The sequence below is a fragment of the Oncorhynchus mykiss genome, chromosome 19, assembly GCF_013265735.2.
Source record: "Oncorhynchus mykiss isolate Arlee chromosome 19, USDA_OmykA_1.1, whole genome shotgun sequence".
NCBI classification, from domain to species: domain Eukaryota; kingdom Metazoa; phylum Chordata; class Actinopteri; order Salmoniformes; family Salmonidae; genus Oncorhynchus; species Oncorhynchus mykiss.
This window is the reverse complement of record NC_048583.1, coordinates 24,999,744-25,020,537: the sequence shown is the minus strand read 5'-3', so window position 1 is coordinate 25,020,537 and position 20,794 is coordinate 24,999,744. Positions and strand designations below refer to the sequence as shown.

At 42.4% G+C, this 20,794-nt stretch overlaps 1 protein-coding gene across 1 annotated transcript in view; it reads right to left on the bottom strand.

The window, feature by feature from the left end:
- adck1 (aarF domain containing kinase 1) overlaps positions 1 to 20,794 on the bottom strand; it is a 171,861-nt gene that overhangs the window by 132,439 nt on the left and 18,628 nt on the right. The window contains exon 3 of the mRNA XM_021573702.2: positions 16,852 to 16,935. Within this exon, the coding sequence (XP_021429377.2) occupies positions 16,852 to 16,935 (84 nt within the window). The remainder of the gene's footprint in view (positions 1 to 16,851; positions 16,936 to 20,794) is intronic.

The following is a 20,794-nucleotide window of genomic DNA, read 5'->3' as shown; positions in this document are numbered from 1 at the left end:
CATGCTTGTCTCTCTGTGTGTGATGCGTATGTACAGCACCAGTCAAAAGTTCGGGCATACCTACTCATTCAAGGGTTTTTCTTCATTTGTACTATTTTCTACATTGTACAATAATAGTGAAGACAACAATGGTTTGGGATGAGTTGGACTGCAGAGTGAAGGAAAAGCAGCCAACAAGTGCTCAGCATGTGTGGGAACTTCAAGACTGTTGGAAAAGCATTCCAAGTGAAGCTGGTTGAGAGAATGCCAAGAGTGTGCAAAGCGGTCATCAACACAAAAGGGTGGCTACTTTGAAGAATCTAAAATATATTTTGATTTGTTTAACACCTTTGTGGTTATTACATGATTCCATATGTGTTATTTCATAATGTTGATATCTTCACTATTATTCTACAATGTATTAATAGTCCAAATAAAGAAAAACCCTTGAATGAGTAGGTGTGTCCAGACTGGTACTGTACGTACGCGTCACACACACACACCACAAATGCCATTTAAATTATTCTCATCAACTGAAAAACAGACCTGCGAACTACAAAGTAAGGTGAAAGAAAATATTATTTTTTTGGTAAGGAAATGTCCCATGCCAAGGTGGAGTCCTAAATGAGTTTACAGCAGTCGGGGAAACCAGAGAAACCAGAGATCTATGTTCAAAGACAGCCTTTGATGTTTGTTGGCCTAATAACTGCCTATAGTTTGTATCAAACCAGTGCATCCACCACCTTGACACTGACTAACAATCCCTGCCTTGCCCATCCCCACTCAACTGTAACAATCCATACATGCATGTGGAATAAATACTCCCCTTAGAGCCCCAAGCATTTCCTCTTCAAGCCACATAGTTAGGAGGAAAAACTCCTGGCCCTTATGAGACATCAAACAAGCGCACCCCCTACCCCTCACCCCCACACACACACCTACCCCAATGAACACTAATAATCCCTAGCTAGCGCATCCGTGAGGCCCCAAACCTTCCCTTGGCTGTCTGTATAAGGTCTTAATTGTCAATGAATGGCCCTCAGTGATCCAGACAACCTTTGATGAGGCCTGCCAGAGAGAGTCAGAGTGGCTGGCTCGGTAAGTGGCTGTTGACGAAACCTCTTCAACAAGAGCACTGAGCAGCTGGCCCCTGCGCCACAGATAGGCAGGGGGAGAGAGGGATAGAGAAAAGAGAGAGAGCGAGTGAGCTAACTGTGTGGAACAAAGCTCATTACCAGAGCATTCACATGGACCGGTTAGTACCGAACGTACAGCACCTGGGAATCACAACATCTGAGTCAATGACACACTAGAGCTAACAACACCTGGACAACACCCCACTACAGCTAAGGCAACACACAATAGCAACACAATGTCTGGAACAGTACACACGACACAATCTACAAGTTACAAAATCTTCTAACGACACAAGCTCAATACCTGAGCCGCTACATCTGCACATGGTTTAGCTGAGGCCTAGGCTACACAATTTAATGTCCAATCTATTTTTACGTGACTGTCCATGAAATCCACAGGATAAAGACAAACACCAGGCAATCCGTCTTTAATCTATATAGAGTACACACATGTCAGCATTAACATAGTAATAATCTACCGGTTTACAATTTTACAACGCCTACACCGTCTTGTTACTATGGCTTTCTGGCAAATATGACAAGTGAGTTTCCGGCAACTAAAAGATGCTGCGACCGTCACAGACAAACTTATTTTCGTATCCCTGCGACAAGGAAAACGACTATTGCAACGACAGTCGACAAACATTCGACAGGAGTATAAATTAAATGTAGTTTAGACCAAAGACTAAATCACATTCTATTTGCCTACAGAAATGTCGTTAGACAAAGTATAAACCTTCCTTAAAACAGAGGAACGAACAGCATAATGAAGGTAAAAAGGCACAAGGCCACACACACACACACACACTTCCTCACCACCATGGCTTCATCATAATCAGGCAGCAGACCGCCTCTCTGGATTAAATCACAGCCCTGCATTAATTCTAATCAGAGTGTGTAGCCAGCCTTGACCAGAGGGCCCAGAGGGTGCATGTGTGTGTCCCTATCCCTCTGTATACACACACACACCCTGGCCGAGGCAGTCATGTTGAACCACGCTCTTCAGGGTTCATCGCACTCCTCAAGTGGCACACAAACACACACAGCAGCACAGGTGAGATACTTTGACCTTTCCGAATGTGGGTCGGCTGAGTGTTGCCGTCTGAGCCGGGCTTTGGCGTTTTTAAAGGGGAACTGGAAATGGCACAAAACATGGTTATCCGGTATTTACACTTAACTTCAAACTTGTTTGTTTTCCCTAATGGGATCTTCGAAGGCGTGCTTGGTATCAGAGAATAAATTACATATGACAGCATGTATGAGGGTATCTGTGTGTGTGAGCACCTGTGAGCCCCTGCAGTGAGAATAAGAGGCACAGCCTGTGCAGGGTAAAATACCTATTTGCTACTGAATTATAAAAGGTCAGAAAATCTTTGAAGGTTTAAAAACTGCATTCTGATGCCTGCATAGAGAGAGAAAAGAGAGAGAGTTAGGAAGAGAAAGTGAGGGAGAGGAGAAGGGGTGGAGAGAGACATTATGGGATACATGGGATGACTGAGTCGGTGTGACAATAGGAGAAACAAGAGTGTGAAAAGAAGTGTGCAGTTGTGAGAGAGCGAGAGAGAGGAGTAGAGTAGAAGAACAGAGGTCTTGTATGGGTCAGGTATCTGGAGAGGCAGAGCTAAAGTGTTTATACCATGGCTGTCACGTTAGCCCTTTAAGCACTAGCTTTTATCCCCCTCCGCTTCTACACACTCACACTGAATTCACAAGCCTCCGCAACCATCCTCCCTTTCAAAATAAACCCCCTTTCATACTCTAGCCTGGGTAATTTCACCATTTGCAAAAAAAGGGAGAATCTGTTGAAAGGAATTCTAAGAATCTGAGCGGCGTAGAGTTCAGCTTCAGAAGAGCCTTTATGAGGTGGTTCAATGCGGCAGAAACGAGGTGGAAGTCAGCTCTGCGTTGTCTTTACTCAGAAAAATTAAATAAAAAGATTATTCTCTCAAAGAAGCCGAATTCATACAAAGTATAGAAGGTCAACTCTCCACGACCCATCTGCATCATCTGGTCCTGTGTCTCGCTCTCAAACAAAGCACAGATCACAGCAGAGGGGTGGGCTACAGTGGCGGAATTAGTGTAGTATATCAAGAGGTTTCTGGTAGCAGGGAATAAAAGCTGCATCATGAACTCAAGGCCCACGTCAGTTCACAACAATACTCTCACAACGTACAGTGAGCTCCAAAAGTATTGGTACAGTGACAAAATTATGTTTTGGCTCTGTACTCCAGCACTTCATACAACTATGGAGGTTAATGAGGTTAATGTGCTGACAGTCAGCTTTGAGGGTCATAAATGTCATAAATATCAAGTGAAACGTTTGGAAATTACAGCACGTTTTGTACATTGGACCCCTAAAAGGGGGGGAGACTAAAGTATAGGAACAAATTCTCTTGCGTATTAAAGTAGTAAAAAGTGTTGTATTTGGTCCCATATTCCTCATACGCAATAAAACTTGCACAATACCAAAAGTTTTCAGAAATCTAGTGGCCCAAGCTTGCGACTACAAACTTGTTGGATGCATTTGCTGTTTGTTTTGGTTGTTTCAGATTATTTTGTGCCCAATAGAAATTAATGGTAAACAATGTATTGTGTCATTCTGGAGTCACTTTTATTGTAAATAAGAATATGTTTAACACTTCTACATTAAATGTGGATGCTACCATGATTACGGATAGTCCGGATTGAATCATACACCCCCCCCCTTAACCTCCCCTGTTTAGGTTAGCATGTCTTGGGGGTATGATATGTGCGTCTAACTTTCTCACTCATCATTATTCACGATTCATTCAGGACTATCCGTAATCATGTAAGCATCCACATTAATGTAGAAGTGGATGAAAATATGCTGAAATTAAAGCTGACAGTCTGCTCTTTAACCTCAGTCATTGTATAATTCCAATGTATCGTCAGACGCATGTCATTTCAGTTTTTTATGGTTGACTCAGTTTGCTGATTAAGTTGTCTTTCTCTCTCTCCCCCGGCTGCTTGCCGATTCCCACACCAAGCCATGCCCCGTCACTCAAGGAGAGAGCAGTTGCTCGACCCGAGTTACAAGCACTTCCTTGCCTGTTCATTCTGCAGTCTGCATGGTCAGATAGATGCAACAAGATGTTGATGACATGCTGCTTTCCACAAGCATTCTATAATTAAACTATTAGTTTGTGTATCTTACTGTCTGCTAGTTTGTCTTTTCTTTGCAAGTTGTGGCTCAAATAAATCTTGTTAGCTGCTAATGTTTATCGCTAGTAAACTGGCTATTACAATTGAATGACGGGGGGATGACTGCTGTTTTAAGAGGTTCCTAACTAGAGGTCGACCGATTATGATTTTTCAATGCCGATACCGATTATTGGAGGCCAATTTTTATATATAGATTTGTAATAATGACAATTTTCAACAATACTGAATGAACACTTATTTTAACTTAATATAGATTTTATTTATGTATTTAGTCTCAAATAAATGAAACATGTTCAATTTGGTTTAAATAATGCAAAAACAAAAAGTGTTGGAGAAGAAAGTAAAATTGCAATGTGTGCCATGTTAAAAAGCTAACTTTTCAGTTCCTTGCTCAGAACATGAGAACATATGAAAGCTGGTGGTTCCTTTAAACATGAGTCTTCAATATTCCCTGTTAAGAAGTTATAGGTTGTAGTTATTATAGGAATTATAGTACTATTTCTCTCTATACCATTTGTATTTCATATACCTTTGACTATTGGATGTTCTTATAGGCACTATAGTATTGCCAGCCTAGTCTCGGGAGTTGATAGGCATGAAGTCGTAAACTATGCTGTGCTTCAAGCATTGCGAAGAGCTGCTGGCAAACGCAGGAAAGTGCTGTTTGAATGAATGCTTACGAGCCTGTTGCTGCCTTCCACCGCTCAGTCAGACTGCTCTATCAAATCATAGACTTAATTATAATATAATAAACACACAGATGCCTTACATCATTAGTGTCAAAACCGGAAAGTATCAATTCAAAACCAAAACGTTTATTCTTTCAGTGAAATACGGAACCTTCAAAATATTGCTGTTACATTGCACAACCTTCAATATGTCATAATTATGTAAAATTCTGACAAATTAATTACGGTCTTTGTTAGGAAGAAATGGTCAGGCGACCCAAACTGTTGCATATACCCTGACTGCTTGCACAGAACGCAAGAGAAGTGACACAATTTCCCTAGTTAATATTGCCTGCTAACATGAATTTATTTTAACTAAATATGCAGGTTTAAAAAATATATATACACACTTGTGTATTGATTTTAAGAAAGGCATTGATGTTTATGGTTAGGTACATTTGTGCAAAGATCGTGCTTTTTTTCACAAATGCGCTTTTGTTAAATCATCACCTGCTTGGCAAAGTAGGCTGTGATTCGATGATAAATTAACAGGCACTGCATTGATTATATGCAACGCAAAACAAGCTAGTTAACCTAGTAATATCATCAACCATGTGCAGTTAACTAGTGATTATGTTAAGATTGTCTTTTTATCAGATAAGTTTAATGCTAGCTAGCAACTTACCTTGGCTCCTTGCTGCACTCGCGTAACACGCAGTCTCCTCGTGGATTGCAAAGTAAATCGGCATCCAAAAATGCTGATTACCGATTGTTATGAAAACTCGAAAATCTGCCTTAATTAAAATAGGCCATGCCGATTAAATCGGTCGACCTCTACTCTTAACCAACTGTGCCATTTTTTTTTTGCATTATTTTAAAACTTTATTTGTACATAATGTTGCTGCTACAGTGGTCTCAAAAATAACTTCTGGACATCAGAACAGCAATTACTCACTAAGATTTTTTCTTTAACGAGTCCGATGCAAAGGACATACTACTTTCGAGACCAGGCCCAAATCCCTGTCATTTGCTTGAAGAAAAGATGCAGAAAGAGGGGGCGGAGGTTGGGCTGTGGAGTAGACTTCCACTACCATCCGCACGATTGGCCAACGTGCAATCATTGGAAAATAAAATGGATAATCTACGATTAAAACTATCCTACCAGCGGGACATTAAATACTCTAAAATCTTATGTTTCACCGAAGCGTGGCTGAACAACGACACGGATAATACAGAGCTGGCTGGGTTTTCGATGCATCGGCAGGACAGAACAGCTACGTCTGGTAAGACGAGGGACAGGGGTGAGTGTCTATTTGTCAATAACAGCTGGTGCGCGATGTCTAATATTAAAGAAGTCTCGAGGTATTGCTCGCCTGAGGTAGAGTACTTCATGATAAGCTGTAGACCACACTATCTACCAAGAGAGTTCTCATCTATATTATTCACAGCCGTCTATTTACCACCACAAACTGATGCTGGCAGTAAGACTGCACTCAAACAACTGTATAAAGTCATAAGCAAACAAGAAAAAGCTCATCCAGAAGTGGCGCTCCTAGTGGCCGGGGACTTTAATGCAGGCAAACTTAACTATGTTTTGCCTACTTTAACCAGCATATCACATGTGTACCCAGAGAAAAAATAAATTACATTTAAAATGACATTTAAAAAAATTAAATTTAAAAAAAAAAAACTCTAGAACACCTTCACTCCACACACCGTAGCTTTCCCTAGCCCTCCATTTGGAAAATCTGACCATAATTCTATCTTCCGTATTCCTGCTTACAAGGAAACACTAAAAGCAGGCAGTACCAGTGACTCGCTCAATACGGAAGTGGTCAGATGAGGGATGCTATGGTCATGACTCTCCTGTGAGGATCCAATGATCAGTTTAAAATAGATTAATGTCTACTGGGCCCTCTCACCCACAGAAGGGAGGAGGAATTGGTGTGGGGATTTTATGACCTCACACCAATCGTAAATTGCATGCAGCAGACGACTCCTTTGGTCTCTAGTATTGGTGATTGGAATCTGTTACAGAAGATTTTGCCACCCAAAAACGTCAAAAACATCAAAAAGGGAACACAGACAATATTTTCAACATCTGAATGTGGGGGTTGATGAGATATGACTATTTTGTGATGTCATTAAGTTAAATATTTATTTTTATACCACTTTTTTAAAAAGCGCTTTCACACCATGTCAAGTTTATTTCCTATACAACATAAAGGATGTAAAGGATGAAGAGAATATTTTTGTTAAGATAACTAAATTCATATTCCTTTCTAACAATAAATAGTTTATGATACTTGGCAAGTAACTAGACATGCCCGAGGGAGCTCAGAGAGCATGCCAGGATGACAGAAACACCCTTTTTTACCCAAGTGTGTAAAAGATTGAGTTAAGAATTAACATAATCAAGGACTCAAGCTGCAGCTAGGTCTCCATTGGTCATGACCCTGAAAATCAACGAGGTGAAGACAACAAAGTAGCCTCTAACAATCAATGTTACGGTTGTTCTAAGTACTAGATACACAGCGAAGGAAGACCTTCAACACGTAAATACATGCATTACTACTTACCCAAATGGGCGGCAGTTCGAGGCAAGGTATTAGGATTACTATGAGCGTAGTTCCTAAATGTATCCAAGTGTTGTCTCTCTTTTATAACAAGTGTCATTTGTGTTATTCCGCAAGGGACCTATTTCCATCGTATTAAGATTCTAATCAATAACCTATACAGTGTGTGTGTGTGTATCCTGTATTATCATTTAGTTTGAAAATAATCAAATCAATGTGTGGTACAGAATGATCAGTAAGACTCGGGTTTGTGCAGATTCAAGAAGTCTGCGATGTTCAGAATTTGATGAGGTAATGATTAATAAGTGACTTCGAGATATATATATATCATATATTTTAGAGTAATTCATGAGATGGTAAACAACTTCACGTTTCCCCAAATTCCTAATGAGTTAATTGTTACAAGATTAATACAATTTTTTAAAGTTAAAATAGGTTAACAATTAAACATAGTTGATTCAATAAATAACAGTCAGCACATTAATGAATGTAATGTCACGACACTACGCTAGAGGATTGTTTTGATAGCATAGAATGGAATATGTTCTGGGATTCATCCCATGACATTGAGGAGTATACCACATCAGTCACCAGATTCATCAATAAGTGCATCGACGACGTTGTCCCCACAGTGAGAGTACGTACATATCCCAACAAGAAGCCATGGATTACAGACAACATCCGCACTGAGCTGTAGCTGCCGCTTTCTAGGAGCGGGACACTGATCCGGACGCTTATAAGAAATCCCGCAAAGCCCTCAGATGAACCATCACAGACAAAGCATCAATACAGGACTAAAATTGAGGCTTGTCAGATGTGGCAGGGCTTGCGAACTATTACGGACTACAAAAGGGAAACCCAGCCACGAGCTGCACAGTGACGTGACCCTACCAGATGAGCTAAATGCCCATTATGCTCACTTCGGGGCAAGCAACACAAGCAACACCAGCTTTTCCGTACAACTGTGATCACGCTCTCGGTAGCAGATGAAAACAAAACCTTTAGACAGGTCAATATTTACAAAGCCACGGGGCCAGATGGATTACCAGGACGTGTACTCAAAGCATGCGTCGATCAACTGGCAAGTGTCTGTGATACCTGTAATACCTACATGTTTCAAGCAAACCACCATAGTCCCTGTGCCCAAGGGGGCGAAGGTAACCTGCCTAAATGATCACTGCCCTGTAGCACTCCCATCGGTAGCCATGAAGTGCTTTGAAAGGCTGGTCATCCATCATCCAGGAAACCCTAGACCCACTCCAATTCGCTTACCTCCCCAACAGATCCATAGATGACGGAATCTCAAGTGCACTCCACACTGCCCTTTCCCACCTGGACAAAAGGAACACCTATGTGAGAATGCTATTCATTGACTACAGCTCAGCATTCAACCCCAGTGCCCACAAAGCACATGACTAAGCTAAGGACCCTGGGACTAAACACCTCCCTCTGCATCTGGATCCTGAATTTCCTGACAGGCCACCTCCAGGTGGTAAGGGTAGGCAATAACTTGTCTGCCATGCTGATCCTCGACACTGGAGGTCCTCAGGGGTGGGTGCTTAGCCCCCTCCTGTACTCCCTGTTCACTCACGACTGGGAGTCCAAACACAACTCCAGCATTAAGTTTGCTGACGATGCAACAGTGTAGGCCTGATAACTGACAATGTGACAGCCTATAGGGAGCAGGTCAGAGACCTGGCAGTGTGGTGCTAGGACAACAACCTCTCCCTCAATGGGAGCAAGACAAAGGAGCTGATCGTAGACTACAGGAAAAGGTAGGCCTCCATTAACATTGACGGGGCTGTCGTGGAGCGGGTCGAGAGTTTTAAATTCCTTGGTGTCCACATCACCAACGTACGATCAAGGTCCAAACAAACTAAGAAAGTCATGAAGAAGGCATGACAACACCTTTTCCCCCTCTTGAGACTGAAAGGATTTGGCATGGGTCCCCAGAACCTCAAAATGTTCTATAGCTGCACCATCGAGAGCGCCTAACCATTGAATCACCGCCTGGTATGGCAACTGCTCGGCCTCCGACCGCAAGGCGCTACAGAGGGTAGCGCGTACGGCCAAATAAATCACCGGGGCCAAGCTTCCTGCCAGCCAGGACCTATATTATGCTTCTACCCCCAAGAAGGAGTTCTGAACAATTAAACAAATGGCCAGCCGGACTATTTACATTGACGAACCCCCTTTATTTTTACACTGCTGCTACTCGCTGTTTATCATGTATGCATAGTAACTTTAGCTGCTGTACAAATTACCTCAACTTGCCTGTACCCCTGCACATTGACTGGGTACCAGTACCCCCTGTACATAGCCTCATTATTTAATTGTTACTTTAAGAAAATATTTACTAAAGTAAATAAATTTAACTCTATTTCTTGAACTGCATTGTTGGTTAAGAGCTTGTAAGGAAGTAAGAATTTCATAGTAAGGTCTACTACACCTGTTGTATTCGGCGCATGTGACAAATAAACATTTCTTTGATTTGAATTTAGCTAGCTTGCTAAATGTACTTAAGAGTCAGAGCAAACATAGGTGTCTAATACAGCACGGTACAAGTATGGTATATCCATGTTGTTTGTGTAATGGTATCTTATAAAGAGAGGAATAGGCAATGCATGAATATTTTAGCTAGCTAGAGTGTACTCAGAAAGTATTCAGACCGCTTCACATTTTCCACATTGTTACATTACAGCCTTATTCTAAAATGGATTTGGCATTCAGGCCAAATAATTCAATCTTGGTTTCATCAGACCAGAGAGTTGTCTGTAATGTCCAGAGAGTCCTATTGGCAAACTCCAAGTGGGCTGTCATGTGCCTTTTACTGGAGGAGTGGCTTCTGTCTGGCCACTCCACCATAAAGGCCTGATTGGTGGAGTGCTGCAGAGATGGTTGTCCTTCTGGAAGTTCAACTTCCTGACCAAGGCCCTTCTCTGCCAATTGCGCAGTTTGACAGGGTGGCCAGCTCTTCCTATTTCCGGCGCCGACAGAGATGGCCGCCTCGCTTCGCGTTCCTAGGAAACAGTGCAGTGTTTTGTTTTTTTACGTGTTATTTCTTACATTAGTACCCCAGGTCATCTTAGGTTTCATTACATACAGTCGAGAAGAACTACTGAATATAAGATCAGCGTCAACTCACCATCAGTACGACCAAGAATATGTTTTTCGCGAAGTGGATCCTGTGTTCTGCCTTTCACCCAGGACAACGGAATGGATCCCATGCAGCGACCCAAAAAAATCGACTCCGAAAAAGAGGGAAACGAGGCGGTCCTCTGGTCAGACTCCGGAGACGGGCACATCGTGCACCACTCCCTAGCATCCTTCTCGCCAATGTCCAGTCTCTTGACAACAAGGTTGATGAAATCCAAGCAAGGGTAGCATTCCAGAGGGACATCAGAGAATGTAACGTTCTTTGCTTCACGGAAACATGGCTCACTGGAGAGACGCTATCGGGGGCGGTGCAGCCAGCGGGTTTCTCCACGCATCGCGCCGACAGAAACAAACATCTTTCTGGTAAGAAGAGGGGCGGGGGCGTATGCCTTATGACTAACGAGACATGGTGTGATGAAAGAAACATACAGGAACTCAAATCCTTCTGTTCACCTGATTTAGAATTCCTCACAATCAAATGTAGACCGCATTATCTACCAAGAGAATTCTCTTCGATTATAATCACAGCCGTATATATCCCCCCCCCCCCCCCCCCCCAAGCAGACACATCGATGGCTCTGAACGAACTTTATTTGACTCTTTGCAAACTGGAATCCATTTATCCGGAGGCTGCATTCATTGTTGCTGGTGATTTTAACAAGGCTAATCTGAAAACAAGACTCCCAAAATTTTATCAGCATATCGATTGCGCAACCAGGGGTGGAAAAACCTTGGATCATTGTTACTCTAACTTCCGCGACGCATATAAGGCCCTGCTCCGCCTTCCTTTCGGAAAAGCTGACCACGACTCCATTTTGTTGATCCCTGCCTACAGACAGAAACTAAAACAAGAGGCTCCCACGCTGAGGTCTGTCCAACGCTGGTCCGACCAAGCTGACTCCACACTCCAAGACTGCTTCCATCACGTGGACTGGGACATGTTTCGTATTGCGTCAGATAACAATATTGACGAATACACTGATTCGGTGTGCGAGTTCATTAGAACGTGCGTTGAAGATGTCGTTCCCATAGCAACGATTAAAACATTCCCTAACCAGAAACCGTGGATTGATGGCAGCATTCGCGTGAAACTGAAAGCGCAAACCACTGCTTTTAATCAGGGCAAGGTGACTGGTAACATGACCGAATACAAACAGTGCAGCTATTCCCTCCGCAAGGCTATCAAACAAGCTAAGGTCAGTACAGAGACAAAGTAGAATCTCAATTCAACGGCTCAGACACAAGAGGCATGTGGCAGGGTCTACAGTCAATCACGGACTACAAGAAGAAATCCAGCCCAGTCACGGACCAGGATGTCCTGCTCCCAGGCAGACTAAATAACTTTTTTGCCCGCTTTGAGGACAATACAGTGCCACTGACACGCCCTGCAACGACAACATGCGGACTCCTTCACTGCAGCCGAGGAGAGTAAGACATTTAAACGTGTTAACCCTCGCAAGGCTGCAGGCCCAGACGGCATCCCCAGCCGGGCCCTCAGAGCATGCGCAGACCAGCTGGCCGGTGTGTTTACGGACATATTCAATCAATCCCTATACCAGTCTGCTGTTCCCACATGCTTCAAGAGGGCCACCATTGTTCCTGTTCCCAAGAAAGCTAAGGTAACTGAGCTAAACGACTACCGCCCTGTAGCACTCACTTCCGTCATCATGAAGTGCTTTGAGAGACTAGTCAAGGACCATATCACCTCCACCCTACCCGACACCCTAGACCCACTCCAATTTGCTTACCGCCCAAATAGGTCCACAGACGATGCAATCTCAACCACACTGCACACTGCCCTAACCCATCTGGACAAGAGGAATACCTATGTGAGAATGCTGTTCATCGACTACAGCTCGGCATTCAACACCATAGTACCCTCCAAGCTCGTCATCAAGCTCGAGACCCTGGGTCTCGACCCCGCCCTGTGCAACTGGGTACTGGACTTCCTGACGGGCCGCCCCCAGGTGGTGAGGGTAGGCAACAACATCTCCACCCCGCTGATCCTCAACACTGGGGCCCCACAAGGGTGCGTTCTGAGCCCTCTCCTGTACTCCCTGTTCACCCACGACTGCGTGGCCACGCACGCCTCCAACTCAATCATCAAGTTTGCGGACGACACAACAGTGGTAGGCTTGATTACCAACAACGACGAGACGGCCTACAGGGAGGAGGTGAGGGCCCTCGGAGTGTGGTGTCAGGAAAATAACCTCACACTCAACGTCAACAAAACTAAGGAGATGATTGTGGACTTCAGGAAACAGCAGAGGGAACACCCCCCTATCCACATCGATGGAACAGTAGTGGAGAGGGTAGCAAGTTTTAAGTTCCTCGGCATACACATCACAGACAAACTGAATTGGTCCACTCACACAGACAGCATCGTGAAGAAGGCGCAGCAGCGCCTCTTCAACCTCAGGAGGCTGAAGAAATTCGGTTTGTCACCAAAAGCACTCACAAACTTCTACAGATGCACAATCGAGAGCATCCTGGCGGGCTGTATCACCGCCTGGTACGGCAACTGCTCCGCCCTCAACCGTAAGGCTCTCCAGAGGGTAGTGAGGTCTGCACAACGCATCACCGGGGGCAAACTACCTGCCCTCCAGGACACCTACACCACCCGATGTTACAGGAAGGCCATAAAGATCATCAAGGACAACAACCACCCGAGCCACTGCCTGTTCACCCCGCTATCATCCAGAAGGCAAGGTCAGTACAGGTGCATCAAAGCTGGGACCGAGAGACTGAAAAACAGCTTCTATCTCAAGGCCATCAGACTGTTAAACAGCCACCACTAACATTGAGTGGCTGCTGCCAACACACTGACACTGACTCAACTCCAGCCACTTTAATAATGGGAATTGATGGGAAATGTAAATATATCACTAGCCACTTTAAACAATGCTACCTTATATAATGTTACTTACCCTACATTATTCATCTCATATGCATACGTATATACTGTACTCTATATCATCGACTGCATCCTTATGTAATACATGTATCACTAGCCACTTTAACTATGCTACTTTGTTTACATACTCACCTCATGTATATACTGTACTCGATACCATCTACTGTATCCTGCCTATGCTGCTCTGTACCATCACTCATTCATATATCCTTATGTACATATTCTTTATCCCCTTACACTGTGTATAAGACAGTAGTTTTGGAATTGTTAGTTAGATTACTTGTTGGTTATTACTGCATTGTCGGAACTAGAAGCACAAGCATTTCGCTACACTCGCATTAACATCTGCTAACGATGTGTATGTGACAAATAACATTTTATTTGATTTAGGAGGAGACTTGGTGGTTCCAAACTTCCATTTAAGAATGATGGAGGCCATTGTGTCCTTGAGGCCCTTCAACGCTGCATACATGTTTTGGTACCCTTCCCCAGATCCGTGCATCGACACAATCCTGTCTTGGAGGTCTAAGGACAATTCCTTCGACCTCATGGCTTGGTTTTGGCTCTGACATGCACGATCTGTGCTGTCGGACCTTATATAGACAGGTGTGTGCATTTCCAGATCATGTTCAAATCAATTTTATTTACCACAAAAGGACTACAAATCATGTTGTAGAAACATCTCAAGGATGATCAATGGAAGCAGGATGCACGTGAGCTCAAGTCTCATAGCAAAGGGTCTGAATAATTAAGGTATTTCAGTTTTATTTTTAATACATTTGCAAACATTTAAAAAAAACTGATTTTGCTTTGTCATTGTGGGGTATTGTGTGTAGATTGATGAGGAAATTGTTTTATTTAATACAGAATAAGGCTGTAACGTAACAAAATGTGGAGAAAGTCAAGGGGTCTGAATACTTTCCGAATGCGCTGTTACACAACACTAATATGTGAACAATGTTTTTTGTGAAGATGTTTCATTTTGGTTTTTTTAATAACAAGTTTTGTAGCAATGTGAAAATAGTTGTGAAAATCTTTCAGCTCAAGTTGACTACGAAACCCACAATGCAATTCTCTGTGCACCGAAGACTTGGATGTCGATTAAGGCAGCCCCCCGCACCTCTGATTCAGAGGGGTTGAGTTAAATGCGGAAGACACATTTCAGTTGAATACATTCAGTTGGACAACTGACTAGGTATCCCCCTTTCCCTTTATCCTGTATAGAACAAACACCATGCACTACCAATTTACCAGTGTACATTCTCACAATGTTCAACCTGCAGATCGATGTGCCTCAGAGTAGTCTGACATTTGTCGTAGAATTACAACATTACTTTTATATTATAATGTCTTGATATTAGTACATTCACACTGTTTTTCTTAGAGGCAACAGAATAGGGTTCTTAGAACTCATGTGTTTGAGATTTAACGCTGACTGTCAATTTACAATGGCTTGGTGATAAGACAACATTCCATTCCATGATTAGTGTCTGTGTGCCTGTCTGCCAGTGGCAGGGTGACCCAATCTCCAGTTTATTTATCCCATATGGCAGATGAATACTGGACTCCATCATTCTGAGGGAAGGGCTTAGTATCCTGTTGCATTAGTATTTCTGTATAAACAAGCAGTACATGAACTAGCGACAGATATGTGGCGCAATGTAAATCTTGATATCTGTTGCACGAGAGCACAATGAACCTTTGTTCACGTATCTGTTCTTTGTCACAAGGACTCAGGAAGACAAAAAAAATTTAAAAAATAAACAAATCCTGTTTAATTGGGCTTTAACTCTACACCATTGGGTGACCGTTAACGCTCCATTACTGCAGGAATTAATAAAGTTCAGTTGTTTTGAAAAAATCTAATAGTCTCTCCTTCGATTAGAATAATTACCACGACACATTCAATGCACCCTGGACTGAAGAGGCAGTTAAATTATATTTCTCGAGTTAGAATTATTGCTAAAATATAATCAATGGCTAATTCAAGAGACGACAACCTCCCGCGTTATGACATCGGCCATCTGACATGTATGACAGACGTTTTCGTGATTATGTAGCGAGAGCGTTTATCTCAATGCTACGTCATAACAGCCGAATTTCTGACTGCTTGAACTGCAATAGCTCAGATACACATGAAATGACTCAGGGAATCGATTTAATGTCGCTCAGAGATGCACAATAACAGTATACCATTCAAAATGGGTGAATCTTTACTTTAAATGCAGAAAATCGGCAATCGAAACAAACGTTCTACCACCGTAACCATGTTGACTTTTGGGAAGTCTATTGATTCGGTGTTCAGACATACCGTATAACATTTTTATGTGAGAACTATTTCTAAATTGCACTTTGTTTTTTCCAAACTCACTTCAGTCGCAAATACTGTAAGAGGCTTGCGCTACCGGTGCACTGCTGGCACATGCACAGATCAAATACACAACTGGAACACTGATTAAGCTGTTTACATGTCCTAATAATTCAAAAGATCGATTTAAAAAAAACGCTTTTTTTGCTTACTTTGATTACTTTGATTTTGACCTCACACCGATTAAGATAAGCCGAGTTAGGCGTTTACAGTTTAATATCGACTTATTAGTGTGCATGTAAACGTACTCAGTGTATTCAAGGTGCAGCACACTATATTCCAACTAGGGTTGCAAACATACAAAGTTGACCAATTACCTACCAGAACTGAGGTATTTTTAAAGGATTGTATGTAAATCCATCACAAAACATTTTGGGTACTTCAGATTATCAGTGTTGTCTGTAATTATCTTTGGCCTTATCACATGTAAAATAGGACAATTTAAGATAAAAAAAAGATTTAAAAAAAGATTTAATGACAAAGCTGTAAAACATCATACATGAACCATCAATTTAGTGAATGCCATTGGTGTTTAATATGAGGGTTTCAGCATCCTTTAGAATTGTTTTTACACATTTGTTTTACTATGTCAAATTTGAATAAATCATTCCATTTCCATGACTCCAACAATTTACTAGGCCTAGATGTTTTGCCCATACCATGCAGCTCTGCATGGCAGTGTGGAAGAGGAAACAAAAGTACAGGAAATTCAGAAAATTACTAAAATGCTGAAAATGATTTATTTGAAGTTGGACTGAACAGTATAAAACAAATCAGAATGGAGAAAACCACATTTTAAACATAAAATACCATCAAAAATATGAAACATTTCACACAATGATATAGCCATATAGCCAAGCCCTAGCCTTACCTGGGATTTGAGCGCCCAGTATTCTTCTGATCCATACTCCACATGTTTCAGAGATGTCATGTAGTCATAGCTGATCACGGCAGTCTACAAGGAAAACACAGTCAAAAATACATTAGTTCATTAATGTGCTTGCATGGTTGTGTACCAACAGTGGATTCAGCCCGAAATCTAGGTGGTTGTGGTTATTGATCATAGCTGCAGCCTGTCCAAAAGGAGATCAGAGACTGATGTGTTTGTGTAATGATGTAAGTCAATAAGTCATTTTAATCAAAAGTTTAGTTGAACCAAACTGCAAAGGCTTCGTGCAAATTCTTGCCTACGGCTTATCTTCCCTATAAAATGACGTGTATTTTATTTGTTGTTGTTGCTGTTTTGTTGAGCTGGGTTTAATTTTAAAATAGTACCACCCACCAGCATGGCATTGTTAATTAAAATCAGAAACACCTGCAAAGTTCGCAAGTCGCGACTGAGCGGCGCAATAGCAAAGATGGTGGATAAATGAATATAGTTCACTCAAGTCGTTTACCATTGAAAAGAAATGGTCAGTTCCTGTCTACTTAGTGGAGTGGGTCTCCCATAAACACCAATGCAAATAGCAGCTGGGTAGGACACACTGTCCAAGACACATTTTTATTTCATCTTGGTCTACTCTAGGTCGTCCGTCCTTTCAACCAATCCATTGGTGTACATTTTTAAACGTGTATTTTTCCCTACACTACCGGTCAAAAGTTTAAGAACACCTACTCATTCAGGGGTTTTACTATATTTTTATATTATCTACATTGTAGAATAGTGAAGACATCAAAACTATATAACACATGGAATCATGTAGTAACCAAAAAAAGTGTTAAACAAATCAAAATATATTTTATATATATTTTGATCGAAGCAATCTTGAAGCGTGGAATCAGATTGGTCGGACCAGCGTTAAACAGACCTGAGCACGGTTGTTTCCTGTTTTAGTTTCTGTCTATAGGCTGGCAGCAACAAAATGGAGTCGTGGTCAGATTTACCAAAAGGAGGGCAGAGGAGGGCTTTGTATGCGTCGCGGAAGTTAGAGTAACAATGATCCAGAATTTTGCCAGCCCGGGTCGCGAATTCAATATGCTGATCAAATTTAGGGAGCCTTGTTTTCAGATTAGCCTTGTTAAAATCCCCAGCAACAATAAATGCAGGCTCAGGATATCTGGTTTCCAGTTTACACAATGATCCAACACACATCCAGGCTGTGTAAGGGCTATTTTACCAAGAAGGAGAATGATAGAGAGCTGCATCAGATGACCTGGCCTCCACAATCACCTGACCTCAGCCCAATTTAGATGGTCTGGGATGAGTTGGACAGCAGAGTGAAGGAAAAGCAGCCAACAAGTGCTCAGCATATCTGGGCACTCATTCAAGACTGTTGGAAAAGCATTCCAGGTGAAGCTGGTTGAGAGAATGCCAAGAGTGTGCAAAGCCGTCATCAAGGCAAAGGGTGGCTATTTGAAGAATCTCAATTATATTTTGATTAACACTTTTTTTGTTATTACATGATTCCATGTGTTATTTCATAATGTTGATGTCTTCCCTATTATTCTACAACGTAAGTAATTTCTATTGCCATTTCCAGCTATGTCAAAATAGCCTACATAAAGCCAACAAATAAAAACATTGCAGCCTGCAGGTAGAAAATATCCTGTTAAAAATAAATATCCTATAAATCACATTGGCTTACTCATGGCCTGTCAGCAAGGAACTTGCAACACTGTATAAAATATTAACTTAGGTCAGGGCCTGAAGTTTGTGCTAGCAAAAATGCAACGGCCCTAAGAGTTCCCCGTTCCATTGAGCTCCGGACAGACATAGCTTTAGTCTATTTGCGCAAGGGATAAGAAGTGTATATGACAATTTTATATATGGTAAAATTGCATGTGACATGATTGCATTTTGGAACCCCGCTCCCCCCAAAGATGAATGGTTTTGACCACGCTCCACTGCTTTCATTGGTGCAGCTAGTAGAAATCACAAGTGTCTATCCTATAATGGAAAGGCACCCGTGAAAGACTTGTTTGTTTATCTAGTGTGTGCTGTTCCATCAAGTATTAGTGTTTTGTGTCCGATGCGCTCAGGGTGTTTTTGCAGATCTGCAGCCTGCATCATGAGCGAGGTCATCGTAGCCTGTCATGTCAGGTCGCCTAGCTGTGAGAACCATGTTATCCATATTACCAAAGCTTCATCTTCTTCCTTCTATTGCTAGGGCAGATTCATGGTCGTAATTTATGAAAGATGGCATCACTTTGGAGATACTGGTTTCCCATATCGATCTGTGGCAAAGTTTTCAAGTCATGTTAATGACAAATCCAGCTCCAGAACTAGCCATAGCCTAGCTGGCTAATATTTTGAATAAGGTGTAGCAACAACATAACATTAGTTAGTGAGATAGATAAGATTAACATGCTAGCTAGCTACACTAACAGCTGTCAGTGCCCTACTTGTTATTTACCCACTCCATGTGGCCCCCAGCAAACATTTTGAGGCAGGGCTTTCTCCTATAGAGCTCCATTTTTATGGAATGGTCTGCCTACCCATGTGAGAGACGCAGACTCGGTCTCAACCTTTAAGTCTTTACTGAAGACTCATCTCTTCAGTGATTTGATTGAGTGTAGTCTGGCCCAGGGGTGTGAAGGTGAAAGGAAAGGCTCTGTAGCAACGAACCGCCCTTGTTGTCTCTGCCTGGATGGTTCCCCTCTCTCCACTGGGATTTTCTGCCTCTAACCCTATTACAGGGGCTGAGTCACTGGCTTACTGGTGCTCTTTCATGCCGTCCCTAGGAGGGGTGCGTCACTTGAGTGGGTTGAGTCACTGATGTGATCTTCCTGTCTGGGGTTGCACCCTCGACAACTACTGTGATTATTTGACCATGCTGGTCATTTATGAACATTTGAACATCTTGGCCATGTTCTGTTATAATCTCCACCCGGCCCAGCCAGAAGAGGACTGGCCACCCCTCACAGCCTGGTTCCTCTCTAGGTTTCATCCTAGGTTTTGGCCTTTCTAGGGAGTTTTTCCTAGCCACCGTGCTTCGACACCTGCATTGCCTGCTGTTTGGGGTTTTAGGCTGGGTTTCTGTACAGCACTTTGAGATATCTGCTGATGTACGAAGGGCTTTATAAATACATTTGGAAAGCACCCCAAAAGTTCCCACCCCAATTTGTGAATATGCATTAGCAGCCCGCGTCATTCTTTGGAGGTGGAACCTAAAGGACAATCTCATATAGGATAGGAATTTAGTTGAATTAGGGGCGACATTGCCCTCTGGTGGGGGCCTTTAAGTAGCTCTCTGTAGCCCTGGAGGTCCATCCATCTGTAATAAGCACGTCGGCTTTAGCTTGCTTATACAGAGTGGGTACTTCCAGTTTGCTGAAATGGGCAAAGATCGTAACATGGTTTGAAAACTTTCATGAGTTGCAGAAACCCTCTACTCTTCTCAACCATGGAGAAAGGGAGCATATCCGGTTTATCAACACAACCCGATGCTGTCACGAAGACTGCACTCAATGAGCTATATAGGGCAATAAGCAAACAAGAAAATGCTCTTCCAGAGGCGGCGCTCCTGGTGGCTGGAGATTTTAATGCGGGAAAAATGAAATCAGTCTTACCTCATTTCTACCAGCATGCCACCTGTGCAACGAGAGGTGAAAAAACCTCTGGATGGCCTTTACTCCATACACAGAAACACAAAGCTCTCCCTTGCCTTCCATTTGGCAAATCTAACCATAACTCTATCCTCCTGATTCCTGCATTCAAGCAAAAAACAGGAAGTGAATGCTAAGCTACAGGACTGTTTCGTTAGCACAGACTGGAATATGTTCTGGGATTCATCTGATGGCATTGAGGAGTTCATTACATTTTTTATTTTACCCTTATTTACCTAGGTAAGTTCACTGAGAACACATTCTCATTT